General features: G+C 44.2%; 1 protein-coding gene across 3 annotated transcripts; it reads left to right on the forward strand.

Annotated features, from left to right (window-relative positions):
* The first annotated feature begins 9,827 nt into the window (after positions 1-9,827).
* CALCB (calcitonin related polypeptide beta) lies at positions 9,828-13,359 on the forward strand. Of its 3 annotated transcripts, none has more exons than XM_062577450.1 (3): positions 9,828-9,913; positions 10,219-10,350; positions 13,197-13,359. In XM_062577450.1, the coding sequence occupies exons 1-3, from the start codon at positions 9,828-9,830 to the stop codon at positions 13,357-13,359; spliced, it is 381 nt and encodes a 126-aa protein (XP_062433434.1). The 3 variants fall into 3 exon arrangements, with proteins under 3 accessions (XP_062433434.1, XP_062433435.1, XP_062433433.1); XM_062577451.1 differs by having other exon boundaries at positions 13,200-13,359; XM_062577449.1 differs by lacking the exon at positions 13,197-13,359 and adding an exon at positions 11,161-11,465.
* The last annotated feature ends 6,373 nt before the right edge of the window (positions 13,360-19,732 follow it).

The following is a 19,732-nucleotide window of genomic DNA, read 5'->3' on the forward strand; positions in this document are numbered from 1 at the left end:
TAGCTTTTTGGCTGGCAATTTGGCAGCAAGTCAGCTGCGAGGCTGCAGGGCAATCAGACTGGCTGAGCTAGCTCATATTTGCCCAGGATGGGCAGATTGAGGAGAAAAGATAAAATGTCATGTCTGTATTACAGCATGATACACCAGTAACTAGCCTTTAACAAAAGCAAGTGCAACAATACAATACCGGCCACTTTTCTCGGCCAGTTGTTGGTACCCTGTGTTGTCCCGCACTGAAGGCTGGCTGGGTGCTGGGCCAGGGTCCACACTGGTTTCCCAGGGCCAGGGCAGGTGCAGCCTGCTGACTGTCCGGCAAGCTTCATGCAAGGAGTGGCTAGTTGTACAGGCCTCAGCACCTTCTTTGTCCGAGGTGCAAAATGCCTGTAAAGTGTATGTCAGTGTAAACATCCCATACCAAATCCCACCCAGTTTGTCAGGATGTGGAAAGGTGTCTTGAGCACTGCTGGGGGTGCGTTTCTCATCGTTTACTTCTTCTAAGTTATTTATTCATGCTTTCTTTCAATGTGACAGTGCCTACCATCTTGACTCTGATGTTACTAAACTGTATCTGCAAAAACGTCAGCATTTCGATGTCAGTGCCCTAAGATTTCTCACAAGAGGGCAAAAGAGTCAGGACAAACGAGGTGTGCAGTGTGCTTGAGTAGTTGTGCTGTAGCATGCGAGATCAAATGGATTGAATTGAACCTAAGTATTTACACATATTTAAACAAAGAAGGGGGTCCAACATTTCAGCTCAGCATATGCAGGTGAATCGAGGCACACTGCCTGGCTGGTCAGAAAACACCTCAGAACAGCGTGAGAAAGACTGATTTACAGCCTAGAGACAATTACATAGGATTAACTTGCATAATGATACTACTGTTGATTATAATGGGAGGAAGAACATTTATGTCACAGATACATCGTGCAATTATCTGGTGTATAATTATATGGTGTTACAGCAGTGTCGGTTATACAGATGTAAACCACTTACATATATAAGCCTCTGTCTTTGGGGAAAGCAAAAAGGGGCTGATACTTTTTTTCCTGCTTGATTCCTATAGATAAGATGATACTTGAATAGTTTTCAAAATGCCTGTGGAAACACAGGAAGAAGTACTGTTGCTTTTTACATTTTATCTTCAATACTCTTGTTATTTAAATATGTAATATTTAATATGCACCCGAAGTTTTAATAATCATGTGTTCTACTGCATCTGTATAAGAAAAGAAAGGAAAGGAGATTGACAATTTTGGCAGCGAGCATTTTGAAGAGAAAGCCACAAACAAAACCAGCACAGGAAAGATCCAAGAAGAGGAAAATAAGATACAGAAGAAAAATGTGAATGTTTGACTATAAAGGAAGGAATAGACTTTTATGGAAAGGAAAGGAGACAAGCTTTGATTATTATCCTTAAACAGGAGAGAGAACAATCAAAACTGCCCTTAAACAGCATTTGAGCTTTGGCGATGCAGAAGAGATGGTGGTATTACTCACTGCAACACAGGATGAAGAAATGGAGAGTGCTACTGCAGAACAGCGAAGTCAGTTTTGGCTAAGCCAAACGCGAAGAACCAGTCAATCAGCCAAGATTAAAGATCTGAAAACCTCTAACGGATATGTGATTAAACAGAGAGGAGAAAGGACTAGCATGGATAAATGCAATTGAAATTGCATCAGAAATAAGTGATATAAAAATCCTTGTGAACAGCTGAAATCACTTACGAATATGGATTTTGGGCTGCCAGACAACCTCCAGTGGGCTACCCAAGGGCAGGATTCCTTGCTACTCTCTGACTGTTCCTTTTTTTTCTTTCTCTTTTTTTTTTCCTTTGCTGGAGGGAGGTGAAGCAGTTTGTGCTGAATTGCTGCTTTTGGAAGGTTTTACTCATCTTAATCATTGATGATCAACTGAGCAAACTAATAGGATGAGTAATAGGTTTTCTTAACTATAAAAATGATGGCTGAATAAAGAAACTGAATAAAATATGTATCTTTATTAAATTCTTCTAAAACAGTCTAGTCATCAAGATTCACAATTACTTTGCATTATAAATTCTATAAGGAGAAGTTGGAGACAATCAAGTAACAGGAAATGGCTGTGCTCCTAAGTCTCATCAAGAAAAGCAGAAAGTGATCCATTGACAGGAAGTGACTACACAGCTCTGGGCAGCTTTGTACTTCAAGGGAATTTGAAGAAATATACTGATACACGTGACTATTTTTTTAATAACAATATTAAGATCCTGATGATGCTTCTTTTACACTCTTGGAAAAAAAAAGTGAAATAGTGTCCAAGGTCCATTAAATAGCTCACCAACTTGTATTACAGCCACAATACTTACTACTCTCTGAACAGGCTTTTGCTTTCTTTACACTGATATTTTTTACTGTACTTCTAGGGAAAAAAAATAAGCTAAACATTTATCAAGCTAAAGTTCTTTTTCTTCCTACAGTGACTTCTCTGTCCAGTTAAGTCACACCATTATTTATAAAATATCATACAAGAAAACAACTTCTTTGTAGACCGGTATGTAAAGATTTTGCTCTTTTTCTTGGGTGGGGAGGAGGGAAGAGAGAGAAAGAGATCTGTTTAGACGCGTGTAAAATACACATGCATTGAACACCCTGAAGAAATTCATTTCATAAGCCCATTGAGAAGCTTAGAGTCACGGGCAGATTTTATCTATTACAATTACATAGCTCTTTTTAACACACCTGTATCATCATAACAAATTATCAGGCTCTGAATTACGACATGTCTTTAGATAAGCCTATAATGATGATGGAGCTTTATAGATTTGCTAAAACAGAAAAGCCCAGTTTTCCTTTGAGAGTTTGTTCTCTTGCTGAAAATAAACATTTCCTTAATCACAGTTCTACTGTGCCTAAACATTTAACATTGTCAAACAAACTCAGAAAATGATGACACTGACTTCAAGATTATAATTTCAAAAATGTTTCTGGCATATTTTAGTTGCTGCTTGGTTTCTGAGCTTTCAGGGTATCCTTAGGTCAATTCCAAGCATTCACTTAGGAATTTATCTTTTTAATTGATAGCCTCCTAGGACTATTGGTTCCCAGAAACTGTGCTGTAAGTAGATCAGCAAATATGATCATAGTAGCCTTTGCCTTTATGTACTATTTATCAGCTCTGTAAGGAGAGAGATCTTTCTCACTCTCTCATGTAGTGAAGGGTGCAGTCTATGTTGTTGCCCTTGCACAAGTTCCTTTTGTCAAGTGATCAACAACTGAACAGTCAGCTGAGAAATAACCGTGCCCGGTCCTCCTCATGCAGATGGCATTACTGGAACCAGCAGGGATGTACAGCTGTACGGTCTTGTAATGCTGGAGCAACTGAATGGTCCTGGAGAGGACTGATAAAAATAGTAAGTTACCCTGTCACTCTAATCAGACCTCACTGTTCACTCACTCTCAAGACCAAGAATAAAATGATGACATGAGATCTTCCACCATCCTTATGTCCTGTCAAGAAGAAACTTTAGATTAACTTGAGGATTTAGCATATATCTCTTACCATATTTTGCTGACAATCAAATCAAGGATTATAACCAAGCTATTGCTTCACAAGGTTAGTTTTGTGTTCTGAGGTCATTACCAGATAAGGAGTTTGTTCGTCTCTTATCTTAACTGGAGAATGTATAAAACTGAAGTAGAAATAGGTACTGAACTTGAAACAAAATGATTTTTCTCCGCAGTCAGTCTGTGTTGCATTCCCCTGGGTATGCTGCAAAGCTGATGCTAGCTGTGTCTGGTGAGCTGCAAGCTCCCCTCATCAGCGTAGCAGAGCGACAGCCCGAGACCAAAGCGGGTCTTGCTGAAGCGCTGCCGAGTTTTGCCAGTTCTCAAGGAGTGGAGAGTACTGCCAGGTGACAGGAGTTAGGGCTGGAGCCTCTGCTACACGATTCTGAAGCTGAGATATGGTCATGCAGGATGGAAGAGGAGACAGCCACAGACGGCTTCCTACAGCCTGTCCCTTTTCCCTGGCCAAGCAAACCTCCATGCAAGACAGAATGTGACCATTCTGCACCAGATTTTGAACATATACAGTAAAACTTCTGCAAAACGAAAGTTCAGTAGGAATGCTTCCATGAAATTAAAGCAATCTAGCATTGAACTTGTCTTTTGAAAATGCATTGAAAATGTCTTTTGATGGTCAGCCTAGAAGCTTTTTAAAGGCATTTTGGAAGAACTTAGCCTGATTCCAGACTGATTCATGGATTTTTCAGTAATTAATTCCAATAGCAGTTCCACACTTGAGATGGTAGCCCTCACTGAAGCAACCTAAATCCAGATCTGATCTGTGTTAAAAAGGGAACCTGCAGTGTTGAGATCTAGATCAGTATTGTGGTTCTCAGGAAACAACTACATTTTATAAAAGCAGGCTCTTATCGTTGGCCAGATTTAAACCAAACTACAAGGAGAATGTGTGAAATGTTATTTGGGTGAGTAAGCTTGAAGCCTACTTATTCAGAATCTAAATATGACCTTTGAGGAGAGTATAGAAACAGAATAAAACAAGGGAGTAGACATTTTAAGGATGCAAGCTTTGCTCAAGCTAATGCTAATAAGTTTGGATAATATATATGATGTTATATTTCAGAGTTTAAATTATTAAGATTATAGTATCACAGAAAATGGAAAAGCAAAAGAGAGTGAGAGTGTATCTAGTAAACCATGTTCCTTCCTCAAAGCAGGATCAACTATATGTGTGTCATTCCTGACAGATGTTAGACTACTGCAGCATAAAATCCTCCAGCAATATATATGCTGTAACTACAATGCAACCTGTTCTTATATGTCACTATTCATAATTTTATAAAGCTCGTTCTAATGTGTGGCATATCTGTTCTTGATTTTTAAGCCTATATGTTACTATGCTCACTTTTTAACATAGTAACAGAGTGCAGATTATTACTGCTTTTTATGGCAAATATTTATATTTTTAAAGCTATTATCATGTTTCTCCATTCTCTCTTCTTTTCTTAGCTAAATGCTCCCCCATTCTTCCATCTTATTTTCTCCTAAATCATGTTATGGAATCTCTGATAATTCTTACTGGTATTTTTCCTGAGTTTCTCCCACTTGTTCACACCTGTGTTGAGGTATGGCATGCTATATACTGAACAGAGCAACCAACTGGGATCTCATCAATGACAAGTAGAGCGTCAGGATTACCTCTTATGTCTTAAACATGTTAACACATAACTTGCTTTTCCAGCAGCATGGCATTGTTATCTCTGGCTCAACGTACATCGCTTTCCATAGAGCTGATTGCACCCAGCTTAGAATGGTGCTTTCCCAGGGCTTATGGGCGCTCGCCTGTCCCGGGGGTGCTCTGCACGGTCCCCTCCTGTGGAACAGCTTTCTGGCCGTTGTTGGAGACAGGATGCCGAGGAGCTGATGGGTCTGTCCAAAACACAGAAAAGTAATTCTCAGGCTTCTCTTTGTAGAAGCAGGATTTTTGATTTCTACAGCTGGTTTTGTCATGAAATGTCCTCATCTGTAAAAGGCTTCATTGGGTACTAGGAAGATCAAGCTCAGAGAGAGCAGAGACATGAATCATGGTCACCTCCATCATGAGGAACTTGCTGTATCTCTGGATTGCAGCACTGTCCCTGTCTATCCTTTCACGGTCCTCTGTGGTCAGATACGCAGCGATTACTGGGAATGGAAATTGTGTCTGTGCAGCTCAGTCTTGTCTGTCTTGAAGAACTGCATTTTATTGTTGAATGAAAATCTCACCATACCCTGTAGATACAATATTTTTGTTTAACATCATGTCAGCTGGTAACAGTTAAGAACCTCACTGCAGTGTCTACAGCTTGTTGATATAATGGGAATGTTTAAAGTAGGAGAAGAAGGTTGCCCTTATTAAAATGTGTTTGTTAAAACATTCTACTGTTTGACATGATTTAAGCAGGAGTTGTATCCAGTGCAGAGAAGGAAAGTTATTTTAAAATAGGACAGCTATTTCTTCCTTCCTAGAAACTTAAACTGATTTTTTTGAATGGGGATTCCTTATAGTTGAAGCTGAACATTGTTCATATAATCTGATTTCTTTTTAAAAAATGCAGTCTTTCTGTAACTCTTCAAGTTCATCTACTTTGAACTCATACCCTTTGGTTATTTTACCTGATATATAAGTTCCTTGAAACAGGTTGTTTTAGGAAGTGTCATGCTTTTCTCGTGGAGTGCTCATAAATACCCCTCTGTGCTAGTTTTTCCATGAATGCTTAACCTTTAGTTTTGGGTTTATCTAGCAACAGGAGACCATAATCCTGTGACATCCCTTTATTGTATCTGCTTCACAACTTCTGAATATACACAAACCAGACTTTAGAGTTCTTTGTAATTGGTATACTTTCTTCTCCACCTTACGTACAAGAGAAGAGAGATTTGCAAGGCGAAAATGTGCTTGGTGAGACTAACAGACACATAGTTGAGAGGCAAAAGGATAAGCACTCCAGCTGGGAGTCCCTGCATTAGCTCTGGCAAGAAGCAGCCAGAGCGCTTGCCAGCCTCCAAGTACTATTTCATCTGTATATGCCTATGTGCACAGAAGTCTATCTATCTATTGGCTTTAATACCTGTTGCTTTAAATTTACGTTTCTTCCTGTGAAAGTGGAAATGCTGGCATCTGAAATCTTGTAATCACCGCAGCCTGGAGGCTCCAGTCTGAGACTGAGCTGCACTGGCAAGAAAAGTACTTGCATCAACTGGAGTCAGCTACGAGACGAAAGGAGACAGACCCCCCCCCCCATGGAACTGTTCTAACAGAATCGTCTGCAGTTTTTAAGGTTAAAACAGGAATGTTCTGTGCAGACAAGGTGTAAATTCCCCAAAGAAACATGAGTGATTAACTGTTAACAGAGGAAGGGGAAAAGAATAGTGGTGTCTGAAGCAGTGACAGTAATGCCGAATCGTTTCTTTAGATGCTGCTTTGGGACGTTAAATGTTCATAACCTAAGGAATAAACTGCAGCCTCTGAAATACTAGCTTAAAAAGCGGCACAGGATTCACGGAAAAGCGAAAATCAAACACTTCAACTCCCTCTTCCAGGAGCTTTAAAGGTTTCCTCGCGGGAGGGAGCGCAGCAGACCCCTTACTTGAAACGAGGACTCAAGATGCGCGGAGACCAGGCGAGCCTCTGCCGCGAGTCTGCGGCTGCAGCAAGCGGAGGGGCCGCGCGGGGCTCCGCGGGCGCGGGGGAGCCACCAGGTACCGCGCGTAGCACCGAGCTCGCTCGCGTCAGCGTAACGCGAGCAGCTTGCGCTGAACCACCGCCCCGGCGCAGCTCCGCGCTGGTTTCGCTCTCGCCGCTGCCGGCTGCAGGTGAGCGGAGCGGAGCGACGCGGCAGCAGGATGCAGAGCGCAAAGATCCCCCCCTCCACCGGGGACCGTAACGCAGGAAAACTTAAAGCGAAAAAAAGAATTACTTGGCATTTTTGCAGTCATACTTGTGCAAAAAGCGGACGGGCAGGCGCTGTTGGAGTGGCCGGAGCGCGTCGTGCCGCCGGCCCCCGAGGAGCGAGGGGGGCTGTTCGCTCAGAGGGCTCCAGGAGCCCCGAGGGCAGCAGCGAAAAGCAGAAACCTTCCTCGGATAATCAGTGAATTGCCCGTATTTTCAGCATGTTTGTGTTCCTCTTTATGCATTTAAAAGCTAAAATCGCATTAACAAAAGAATACCTGTTCTGCGCTTTTCTGGAACTTCATTCACCTCCAGCTGAAATACACTATTTTTACCATCAGGAGTTAGCCATATCTTCAGCTCTGTAAAAAAATAAACGAAGAAAAGCCCCGAAGTCAGTAGGAAAACTCGCCCGTCCGTTGTAGGCAACCAAACGAGAGTTCTGGATTTCAGGAGAGCTGCGTTCAGCGCCGGTCCCACGGCAACCGGGAAGCGTTTGAGCCGTCGCGCCGCCCCGGGTGCAGCGCCGGGCCGCCGCCGGGACGGGGAGCAGCCCCGCGGCAGCTCTCCTTCCCGGGCGGCGGCGGCCCGGCGCGGGGGGCGCGGGCAGCCGCCGGGGGCAGCACCGCCCCGGGGCGGGCAGCGCGGCGCCTCGGCGCTGAGGCTGGGGATCCGCCCCGCGCCTCCGGTGCGCGGCGCAAACACGCCGCAGCCGCCCCGCACGGCACTTGCATCGCTTTCGTTGCCCGCCCGAGCGCTTCCCGGGGACGTGCCCCCGAGGGCAGGGCGCTGCGGCCGCCCGAGAGCTGCCGCCGGGCAAAGCGCGGCCGCACGGAGGGGACGGAGCGTTTGCGCCAGCAGGCTCCGGGCCGCCCCGGGCAGCTCCCCCGAAGCGCAAGGCGCTTCCTCAGCCTCTGGGCTTCTGCAAGCGGCGGGCAAGTGCGATTAGTAACGGGAGGGCGCCGGAGCGGGGAGCCGGCGGAGCGGGGCCGGGGGTCTCCGCAGGAAACCCTGACCGGCATTACTAGACTGTGCGAGGGGACCGCTGAAGCCGCTCCCCGCCTCTTCAGCAGCGTTGCCGGAGCCGCCGGTGGCCCCGCAGCGGGAGCATCCGGGCGCCGGCCCGCGCCCTCGGCAGCGCGGGAGCTTCTGCAGCAGGTGCCGCTTCGCGCGGGCGCGGCGGCGCGGCCCGGCCCGGCCCGGCCCCCCCGCGCGGTGATCTCAATGCAAATGGGCCGCCGCGCCCGGCCCGGTCTCGGCCGGGTTTTGTGAATGGGGCGCTCACGGGATGGGCGATGACGTAACCGCGGAGCTGGGGGTCGGGGCCCAATAGCGGGGGGGTCCCGGCGGGCGGCGGAGCTCCCCATTGGCTGGCGAAGGCCGCGCGGGCGCCCACGCGCGCTGCCCCGGCGGCAGGTATAAAGCGGAGCCGGCGGCAGCGCGCGGCACCGCGGCTCGGCGGCGCGCACGGGCCTCCTGCACCGCACCGCACCGCACCGCACCGCACCGCACCCCGGTAAGCACCGCGCTCCTGACCTCTCCGGCCCCGGAGCATCGCCGCAGCGGGACGCTGTTCCGCGCTGGGCTCCTTTCTGCTCTGCGGGGCGCCGTTCCCCTCGCCCGTGCGTGCGGGGAGGCCCCGCAAGAAAGGGAGCGGAGAGGGGCCAGGGAAGTTTGCGGCGGCGCGGGGACTCGAGCGCCCGCGGAGGTTGCGGGGCCGGTGGCGCGCAGGGTGCGCTCGCACCGCTGATGCGGAGAGGAGCAGGGTGCGCATCGAGGCAAAACTGTTCGGTGCTGGTCTTCGGGAACTCTGTCCGTCCTTGAATTAATCTTTTGCACTCACCCTTTTCTGGTCGCAGAGTAGGATGCCTTTTTTTGAAACAGAACTTACTTAATTTTTATAGTGTAGTTTGAGATGGGATAATAGTGTGCTAACGGTGCCAAGAAACAAGTGGCTTCAGGTAAAGTGCTAACAACAGTGCTTAATTCTTAAAAATACTGAGCACCGCTTTCTTGTGTGACTATCCCTGTAACTGTGCCTGTTTGTTTGACACGGTGAATTTGATATTGTATGCAGAGTCGGAGGAATGTCTTTTGTATCAGTCTGAGGGTAATTCTGTGTTAAGTTGAAAAAGTACTACAGAAGGGCAGCTCTAAAAAGCTGCTTTTTTTTTTTTAAATCACCTATAACAGTTCTAAGTTATTTTAAAATTCTGAAGAAATCAAAGTAAAATAGCAGGATCAAAAGAAATTAAAAGGTAATACAAGAAAAGGCTGTTAGCATTTGTGCTGCTTGTGTGTCAGAAAAGATGACCTCTCTAGCAGATCTTATAGGATTGAGAGGGTTGGTAAATGGTAATTGCTTGATGTACCTCTTTGTTGTAGAGAGGAATCATGGTTATGCTGAAGATTTCATCTTTCCTTGCTGTCTATGCCTTGGTTGTGTGCCAGATGGACAGCTTCCAGGCAGTCCCAGTCAGGTAAGAAGCAAAGAGCTGGTCCTGTTGCTGAGCACTTCATCTGAATGCTATGAGAACACTTAATATTCTGAAGAGATACAAGAAAACAGACAATAGTAAATGAGAAAGCTGAGTTCTTCTAATATTACTTGTGATGTGTTTTTTTTCCTAAATGACATAACACCTAGTGCTGTGCATGAGCATGACGTGTGTATTCACACCCGTGAAAGATACTGTCAACAGCATGCATGACCCAACACCTCTCGTCTCCAGTCCTCTGTAGTGCTCCAGGTTATGTTCACCCTGTTTTGCTTGCCTCTGCCTAGACCTGGCTTAGAGTCCATAACAGATCGAGTGACACTAAGTGATTATGAAGCTCGGAGATTATTAAATGCACTGGTGAAAGAGTTCATACAGATGACAGCAGAAGAGCTGGAGCAAACCTCTGAGGGGAATAGGTAAGGACTGTGGTCTGGGGCTGGGAGGAGGGTGGGGGGGACCATGAGTCTGCTCTCCACCAAGAGCCACCTGAGCAGACCCTCTGTAGGCTAAGACTTCCCCTTCTCTGGGGTTACGGCTAACTGTTCACTGACTTGGAAAAGTATGATGCTGCAGAGATGTCTCCCATGTTGCTATTGGGAGAAAGGTTTCCACCCGTTAACCTGCTTCTATCCATCTCTCGCAACTGAAAATGGTAGGCGATTTGAATGTGAATGAGGGGGTTGTGTTAAAATATGGCAGCGAAAGGTATGTTTCCCTAGTGGGAGCGCTAGGGGCCATTCAGTCACTCTTGGATTCTCTGTCGTGCAAGTGCATGCTGTTATTGGGCATGGAAAGCCACCAGCAGGAGCAAGGTACTCGTCCCAATGCACGCAGCGCCCCTTTTCCCGTAGGGCAAAGGCATGCCACAGCATTTGTGTTACCCTAGCAGGTCTTGTACTGCGAAGCATGATGATGATGAATGAGGGACTGAATAGCATGCTGAGTATATTGAAAGTAAAAAATCCCTGTTCCCTAACTACCAGCATCCAAAAGGCTTATCAACCTGCTTTTTGAACTGAAATTTTATTGAATTGACTGAAGAATTGTGTATTCCTTCTGACTGCATTTGTATGGACCTTCCTTGCATGGAATGTGATGTGAAGGGGTTGTTTTCTTTCAACTTTTTGTTTACCTCTTAACTGTAGTTATCTGTCTAGAGAAGGAATGCATGAACATGCATGTTTGAGACTACTCTTCTTTTGGGCATGTTTTCTTTCCCCCTGCAGCCTGGATAGACCTATTTCCAAACGCTGTGCCAGTCTGAGTACTTGTGTGCTGGGCAAACTGTCTCAAGAGTTGCACAAATTGCAAACTTACCCTCGCACTGACGTCGGGGCTGGAACTCCTGGCAAGAAACGGAGTGTGCTGAGTGACCTGGACCGTGAACGCTATGCAAACTATGGGGAGCCCCTGGGAGACAACTAGACGTGCTTAATTCTGCCCTTCTGCCCTTTTTTTAACTTGATGCATGTGGATCTAACTTTGATTGCTAACTTTGCTGTGTTCTTTTGATTCTGTTTTCGACAGAGAATGTTTGAGGTGGACCAAATGTTAGGAAGACAGAGTACATAACACTCATATCAGGCTAGGGGAAAAAATAAATAAGAATGAACAGCATTGCCTTGAGATTTCAAATGATTTTTTTTTCTAAAGACATTCACTTAAAAAAAACTAAATGAGGCTTTTCATTCCTGGCTACTAAATGTACAAGTAGACTTTTTCTTTCGTGCCTGCTCACGCACTTACTCAATAAACCTATTTTTCTATAAGGATTAGATCTTTGTTTTAATTACTTGTTTTAGATCGTGAGATTTCTAGATAAGGCTAGAAGACTTTACAAGTTGTCTTAAAGCTCAAGAGAGGCAGTACAATATCGGTAATTCTAGAATAGTTGAGTAAGGTAATAAAGCACAAAGAGAACTTATAATTGGAATTACATATGCACACACTCATATGCATTGATGTAATCAGGCTTGCATACAATTCTGCTAGGAAGGCTTTTGAGAAGCAAAGCAATCAGGAGAGGCTCATAGAGAGCTGTTCACACAAACTTGAAATATAGTCCTGTTTAAAACTGAGTACCGAACACTTCCAGGTAAGAACTTAATACTCTTTCCATTTTTCCTTCTCATTTTATGGTAGGACTTTACACTAGTATACTCAAAATCCAAATATCTTAAAAACACCACATGGGTGAACTGTAAGCTAGGAGATAAAATCGGATTTTTCTTGCAGTACTTGCATTATATGTTAGCTGGTATTTAGAAAAGGCGTTTTCATTTGGCTGTTCCTCGCAGATTATTACTTTACTGTTCTTTTGCAGCAGCTCTCCTGTAATCAGGGGCCTGTTCCAAAAACAGCCTTGATGTTATGAGCGATATCCTTACTGTTAATGAGCTCGGTTCTGTAATGTGTATTTAAACAGAATCCCTTTCTTCCCCCTCCCCCTGCCAAGAAGAAAAAATAGCAGAAAACTCTAAGCAGGGATAGTATGAACATGTATGTCCTGAGGTTCCCTGTCTAACAAAATAGTTACACTCTAGTGGTAGGCACAGAACTCGCATGTTAAAGTACTGCACTCAACCAGGGCGTCAACCATTAGGTACGTGGAAGTATGCTTGTGGGGTCCAGCTCTGAAAAGTAAGTCTGAGAGACCAAACGAACAGTGGGTGTGCAGGTACAGCCCTGCAAGTTCACTGACAACTATGGGAATTTTGGCAGCACTCTAGGATTTCATGTTTTTGGGGGGGCTGTTATGGGATTTAGGTGCTGAACTGAGAAGTCAGAACAACTGTTACTGCTTTGCAGCAGCAGCAGCAGTGCAAACAAAGCACAGATCTAAACTCCAGAGGAAATGGGAACTGGCTAAAAGCCTCAGGCTTGGAGCTCCTCAGCACCTCTGTTTGTCACAGCTACTTGCTGGCAGCAGGGTAGAGCTCAGGTGCTGCTGAAGGTCTAGTTTGGTTTAAAGTCTTCACTCTGATTGCCCAAGAATGGGAGGGCTCAGCCTCCTTTCACAAACTGTGTCTGACAGGGAGGGAAAGCAGGGTGTGTGTGGGGGGGGACCCCAACCCAACCCAACCCAACCCAACCCAACCCACCTTTCAGAGCTTGTAAGCTGAGCAGGCTGAAGCTGGCAGTGCAGTAAGCCTGCTTGCTCTCTTACCGAAAAATCTTTCCTAGTGTAACATCCCTTACTGAAGTCTGATTGCGCTCAAAGTAGATATTTGGGAATTAACTCCTTTGCTTTCATCTTGAAAAGCAGCGTGACAGCACAGAAGAGGGCATGCAACACAGCGACCTGCGTAACCCATCGCCTGGCGGACTTCCTGAGCCGGTCGGGAGGAGTTGGCAAGAACAACTTTGTACCAACCAACGTGGGGTCCAAGGCCTTTGGCAGGCGAAGAAGAAGTGTTCAAATGTAGGCAGCTGAATACTGACATGAAGATGGTAAATATGTTGCAAAATGCACAGAATCTGCAGCCTTTGGAGTTGGTAGAATTTTAGTTCTACTGGATGAGTAACAGACCTATGGTGATCATCTCCAAAAAAACTGGACAAGTAACAACATTACAAAGTGCTAAAAATAAATTGTAGCTTATTTAAATTGTGGAAAAGAGCTTTCAGATATACTACTGAGATAACTAGCTTCACAGGGCACTAACTAAACACAACAATTTGGAAATACTTGCTCATTTTATCAGTAATACTCATTATCAACATACCTGTAACTCTGGATTTGTTTCTTTCAGATTATCATGAAACTGAAAATCCAGCTTTCATTTCTAACAAAAGCAACTCTTCTCCATAAATCAAGACAGCCAAAAAGAAGATTAATTTTGCATCCAAATATTGAAATTGTTTTGTTTAAAACAAATGAAAACTCTTCTGTTATGTACAGTACAAGAGATTCTAGTTATTCAAGTTAAATTATTGTATATTCTTTTTATATGCAATTCTATTTCAAATAAAATGTGACAGCATCTATTATTTATCTTATGGCATATATGTGATCCATGCTATTTATCCTGGCACTACTGCCAAAACTCGGGGATTATACTAAATTGCTGCCTGGCAAGGCATATGTGTATAATATGGTGTGCTGTGCCTTGATGTAAAACACTTAACTAACTTGATTGTAAAGTATATTTAAAAAGCAAAACAAAACAAAACAAAAAAAACTTCAATATTGTATCACTTGTGAATTTACGCAAAAATTAAAAAAAAAAAAAAGTATTTTAGATACACTTGGGTTGAGAAACTGTTTTTTTCATTTGAACACTTACTAAAACACTTGGCACTAACCCAGCCTCATTCCATTTCAGATGGCCTGCAGGTCTACTAGAGCCTTATTAACTATAAGCTGTATTTTTTTTTGAGTCAAATGTTCAGAATAGAAAGAATAGGTGCCTATTATTTTTATAAAAAATATAGCTCAAAGCTATCACTCAAAAAGATCCCAATAAGTGAGACTGCTGCTAGAAAAATAAAAAGCTGCGGTTCCATTCAGTAAAACTAGGCAGACAAACTGCATTATATATAGGTTAAGACAAAATGGTTTAACCTGGGATGTAGTCAAGGTGAAATAGCTTAAGATGCTTTGTAATGTGGGGTGTGTGCCTAGGTTTGAAAAAGTGAATTGGAAAGAAAAGAGAGCTTCAGCAATGTCCATTTTTCTTTTCCTGAGACAGATTCTATTTAGGGATCAGGGATAAATAATTAGAGTGAGTGGAGAAGAGGGTAGCTGGAACAAATCCATGGATTTCTAAGTGGTGTTGCCAACTTCCTCCTCAAAGCTGCTGCTTTTTCAGTTTAGAGCTGAGTCAGAGATTTGTTTAGATTTGGTTTGTGTTCCACAGCTGGACTCAAAACCTGCTTCATCAGTTCAGTGAAGATCACCTCACAGTGCAAAGTAGAGGTTAAGGCTCTCATGATATTTCTGTCTGTCTTTGCTGCAGGTATAATAGCAAAAAGAGAAGTACGGTCAAGCAGATGTAGCCATAGCCAGTAAGGCCATCCTGTGATGATACTTCTATACCATGCTTACTTGTGGCTATGGTTTTACACCTTTGGAAACATTTCAGCTGGGGTAAGTCAGTGCACAAAGCAGACCTTGTAGAAAATAATACAAAAAGAAGTTTTAATGCTTAAATGTGCAAAGGAGGGGTATTCACATCAGGTGATGTCTCTTTGGCTTGGAAATCTGTTGTCCAGATACAGTCTAGCAGTTTTCCCCATTTTTCTTGGAACTATTCGAAATTGGCCACAACTGGGCATGCTGTATCGGCAAGGTGAACCACTGCCCCATGTTTGTGTGAGGATCTGGTCAGGCTGTCTGTGCAAGGCCCGACTGTAAAATTTGGGGCCAGGAAGTATTTTTTCCCAAGGTTTGGAGTTTTTTTTTCAGTTTCCCCCTGCAGGCAATGTGGATCTTATGCAAGCTCACGTGGGCATGTTCACCTCCCTGGTTCCCTGCCACCGCAGAGCCTCCAGGTGCAGGCAGTAGTCAGTCTCTTGTTCCCAACTACGCCAGGCAACAGCTTAATCTGCTTGGTGTTAAAATGCCTAGGCACAGGTATTGTGGGGAGTACATGAAATGTAATGGTTTATGTTTAGTAAGAAGCCAAACAAGATGCTTGTGGGCCCCTTCACTCCTTAGTATCTGGAAACCCAAGCAGTTTATTTCCATTTACAGCCATCCTCTGCTGAGAGACATTTGAGGCTGCTTCATGTATTTCTACAACAACCAGAGTTTCCTTTCCTTTGGAAAACTATCAAGCCTTCTTTACAGCTCAAAAAACTTGCGAAAGTTTTCTATTAGTCACAAGGATTTCCTCAGATTAGTATTCTATGCTAAATCACAAACATAACAGCCTAGAGCTTCTGCCTTCAAGGAGAAAGGGTCAAGTAGGTCTTTTAGTCCTCTGGAGGTTTCTCCTTTGACAAGCAAGCTTTCAGGTGGTAACATCTTCTGTCAGAATTCATCTTGTCCATTAATAATCTCTCCATGTCAGAAAACATTTTGGCACAGAAAACAGAGATTCTAGTAACTTTAGGTATTGGTTCTTTTAGTGTCCCATTTGGAGAAAGGTTGGATTAAACTCTCAGTACTCTTTTTTTTCTGTTTCCCTCCTTAGTAAGAAATATTTGCTTTCATATCTCAATATCTTTTCCTATAGTAACTTTTTTTTCTCTCTCTTCCCATTTAGATCCCCCTCATCAGTATGGCAATGCAATATATGCACCAAATAAGTATGTTGGTAGAGGACATAAAGGGCCATAGCACAGTGAAAGTAAAGGCAAAGGGGGAAGATAGTAAGGACCCTTCTATCTTTTTCTGTGATGTGAAGACATAGAGACCTTTCATGATGAAACTCAGTTGTTCAGAGCTTTAGGAAATAGTAGATTACTATTCATAGAAGACAAATCTAGAGGCGTAGACATCAATATTTTAAATTTTTTAACATTAAGGCAGTAGCTTTGGTAGGAAGAATTCAAGACCCACTAGAAGCTTGTTGATTGTTTTGATTGACTTTGTGAAAAACTGTAAGAAGTTGCTTCCATTTTTTATTTCAAAGTCCTTTTCTTGATAATATTACCCAAACCTGTTAGCTCTTAAGAAACCCCTGAAATTCAAGAGAAAATCTCTTCTGGAATTAGCATTTAATAAGGGAAAATATGGTTTCCATTTTACTTACCTTTCCATTTTAATTACATTGCCATTCTAAGCACACTGAAAGTGATAGAAAGCAAGAGGTTAGTGCAGTATGTGTGAGTGGCTTTAAGCACAAGTTATTTAGTATTTACTAGTGTCAGCCAAGATAATATAGAATAGTCATACATGGCTTTGTACTCTTTTTTTAAGAGATTGTACCAGTCATGCCTCTATTTTGTTTCTAATATTTTTACATGTTGTCAGTCAGTCCGAAGTCAAAGGCTTTGGGAAGTGTACTTTGTGAGCAAAGGCAAAGGGGTAAGAAATTTTGGAGAAAGAAGTATCAGAGGATAATTTCTTGTCGACTGTCTTCATGTCACTGCAGAGTTTTGGGGCTTTCACCTGACAAGCGATTTTGTAGAGGTTTTGTTTTCCAGTACAGATACGAACACCAGCACCATGCGGGCCCAAGGAAGGCAGTGAATTTAGCCCAGTCCCCTGCTCTGCACCTGCTTTCCCAGGTGCTGTCGCCCACTCTGGGACAGGCAGTAAAAAAGCACCACCCCGAAAAGGCCCAGTGCAGGCAGGGAGGGCTCCTCACCCTCTGCAATATTCACGAGCCTGCTGCGGCTCCTGCCTGGCTGAAGGATGTGGAGGCCAAGCAAGGTCCTTCGGGGGCTCACCCGAGGACGAGGCGAGCTCCCCCCTCGCGCCTCGGCCGAGGAGGGGGCTGCAGGGGCAGTGCCAGCTGCAAGGCGTCGCGGACTCCCCAGGGACTGGAGACGGATGGGTGAAAGACGAGCTAACGGAGGAGCTAATGCCAGCACAGGCCCCTGTGTCCCTGCCACCAGTCTGAACAGAAAGGTGGGAGCTCTGCACCCGTGCGCTTTTTGCTAAGGCACAGATTGCCTCCTGCTCCTAGATCTGACTGATGTTTTGGTTCAGGATCATGAGTCAGGACACTGTGGTAGGTACCGACAGAGCATCACTTTGAAATAACCTAAATGGACTTTCACTGCTGTGCTCTCCTGTTAGTCTGATCCCTTTTTGCCTCTCCTGCTAGTGGAATTTAATTCATCTTCCTGAAAGCTTCCATCATCTGCAGTGTAAGAAAAGAGCAGAGCTAATGCTATTGCTTCTGACACTGAGCACTGCCAAAAGCAACTTTTAGCAGGCAGCAGTAAATTTTAGTATTGGTTATCTAATCCAGCATTGTCATGTATAATTAGCAGATTGAACATTGGATAGTTTTTAAATCCTTCTGGATAATTTAGGTCTGTGCATTTCTCTTTCCCTTTCTAGAGGTATTGAACTATTGTTGAAAAGGAGTATTCCTGTTATAGATGGATTGGGCATTTTAAGCCTGATTTCAGCAATGTTGAGCACTGACAACTTCTGTCCAAGCTGATCATGCTCATTCCTTCTGATACTCAGGTGCACACTGCTGATGTTGCTGCATGGGGAACATGTGCTACATATATTTTCCGTCCTTTTACTGTTCTAAAACACACCACATCCTTCCTGAGCTCTGCACAGAGTTGTCCTTTGCTTTGCATGCTCCTTATACCTTTTAAAATTCTCCTCTTTTGCAGAACCTGTTCAAAGAATACAATATTCCTTTTCAGAAAGTAATTCATGCCAAGCATCACAATACCTTCTCTAGGAGCTTTCTGAACCATCCTCAGAGTAAAAAGCATCACTGCAACATTTCTCTTTTATTTCTATTCTTGGCTTTATCACATTTTGTGCTTTGCACCCATTACTCCTTTGGCTGGGGTTGAGGTGTGATCCCAGCTAATTTATTAGTTTCACTTCCACAAAGGCAAATGTGGCATTTACAAATCTGAATGCGTACCTCTGGCAGGTTTTTTTTTTCCATTATATGTGAGCAAACACTCTTCAGTCCCACTCATTACTTTATTACACTCACACTGGCTGTCCACAGAAGGTGATTACACTCGTCCTACTCCACTTTTCTATTTACTGCTGTTGTGTCGTATTTCTTCTTTTCAATGGCTTTTCCTAGTAGTATCTTGTCACATTAGCATATGAGGCAATCTGGCATTGCATTCATCTACTCAGTATCCATGAACTACATCATATCATATTATATATATCATATATACAAGAAATTCATTTGATCTCCCGGTTGCTCTTTGAGAGTTTGCAAGCCAGTCTTTTCGGAGCAAAGTACACAGCAAGGAGTGCAGTTGTCCCACTATGAGAATCATGTATGGTGAAAACATAGGTGCAACGCTCTTAAATAACTGCTGCCCAGATTGACAGCAAATGTAAGGGCTTGAGAAGCCAGAAGCTATGCTATAGAAAGAGGAAATTGCCTTGGGTTGAAGCAGAGAAGGAGAAAAAGGAATGAGGGCTTTAAACAGTGAACAATTTTTGTAATTGTGCAGAGCGCTGGATGCAATAAGCAGCAGTGTTTGCTGAGCTGCCTACCAGCCACCCTCGTCGTTTCCCTGAGTGGCTGCAGTTCACATTAGAGTGCAAGAAGGCAGAGAGGGCACTCAAATTATTGTTTTCCGTGTGTTATCTTGTGCTTCTTAATCTTATGTTTTATCTCCTTCAGCACTAGTCAAGTATTTAGATTCTCTGGTGATCTTCTAATATTTCCGAGTCTTCTTCATCAGTCAGTTCAGGATGGTTCAATCTCCCTGATGCGAAGGACTGAGGGGTGATTTTGGGGCTGGCACGTGGCGGTGCCCTGGTCCTCCCTCGACACGGACAGGAGGAGCAACTTCCTGCTCCTCAGATGGGAGCTGCCAGCTTCTCCTGCAAGTGCCACCTCCCCGCGGGGTGCTGGGCAGGCCCGGCGGTGCCTCCTCTGCAGCCTCCCCAGGCCACGGGCCCCACATGTCCCCAGCCCGTGGGTCCCACTGACCCCTACTTGCTGCACTACCAGCCACCTTCCTCTTTAGCTCTGTTGCAGATCATTAATCCTATCATCATAAGCCACACTTCATTTTGCTGTTTAGAAAACCGGACGATTTGCTTACTCGTTGTCATCTTGCTCTCAGGCCATTTCTGCTCCATAGCAGAACTTCCATCCTATGGCTATTTAGAGTCTCTATAGCTTCTTAGTAGCTTTGCAAACACTTTGAAAGTCCAAATCGATTATATTAGCCATT

The sequence above is a fragment of the Rhea pennata genome, chromosome 5 (genome assembly GCF_028389875.1).
Source record: "Rhea pennata isolate bPtePen1 chromosome 5, bPtePen1.pri, whole genome shotgun sequence".
NCBI lineage: Eukaryota > Metazoa > Chordata > Aves > Rheiformes > Rheidae > Rhea > Rhea pennata.

What these genes read in the sequence shown, in the direction of transcription:
- CALCB (XM_062577449.1), top strand. Translation starts at nt 9,828, where the DNA reads ATGGTTATGCTGAAGATTTCATCTTTCCTTGCTGTCTATGCCTTGGTT. An exon ending in TTCCAGGCAGTCCCAGTCAG is followed by an intron (nt 9,914 to 10,218) that starts GTAAGAAGCAAA and finishes GCCTCTGCCTAG; the next exon opens with ACCTGGCTTAGAGTCCATAA. An exon ending in CAAACCTCTGAGGGGAATAG is followed by an intron (nt 10,351 to 11,160) that starts GTAAGGACTGTG and finishes TTCCCCCTGCAG; the next exon opens with CCTGGATAGACCTATTTCCA.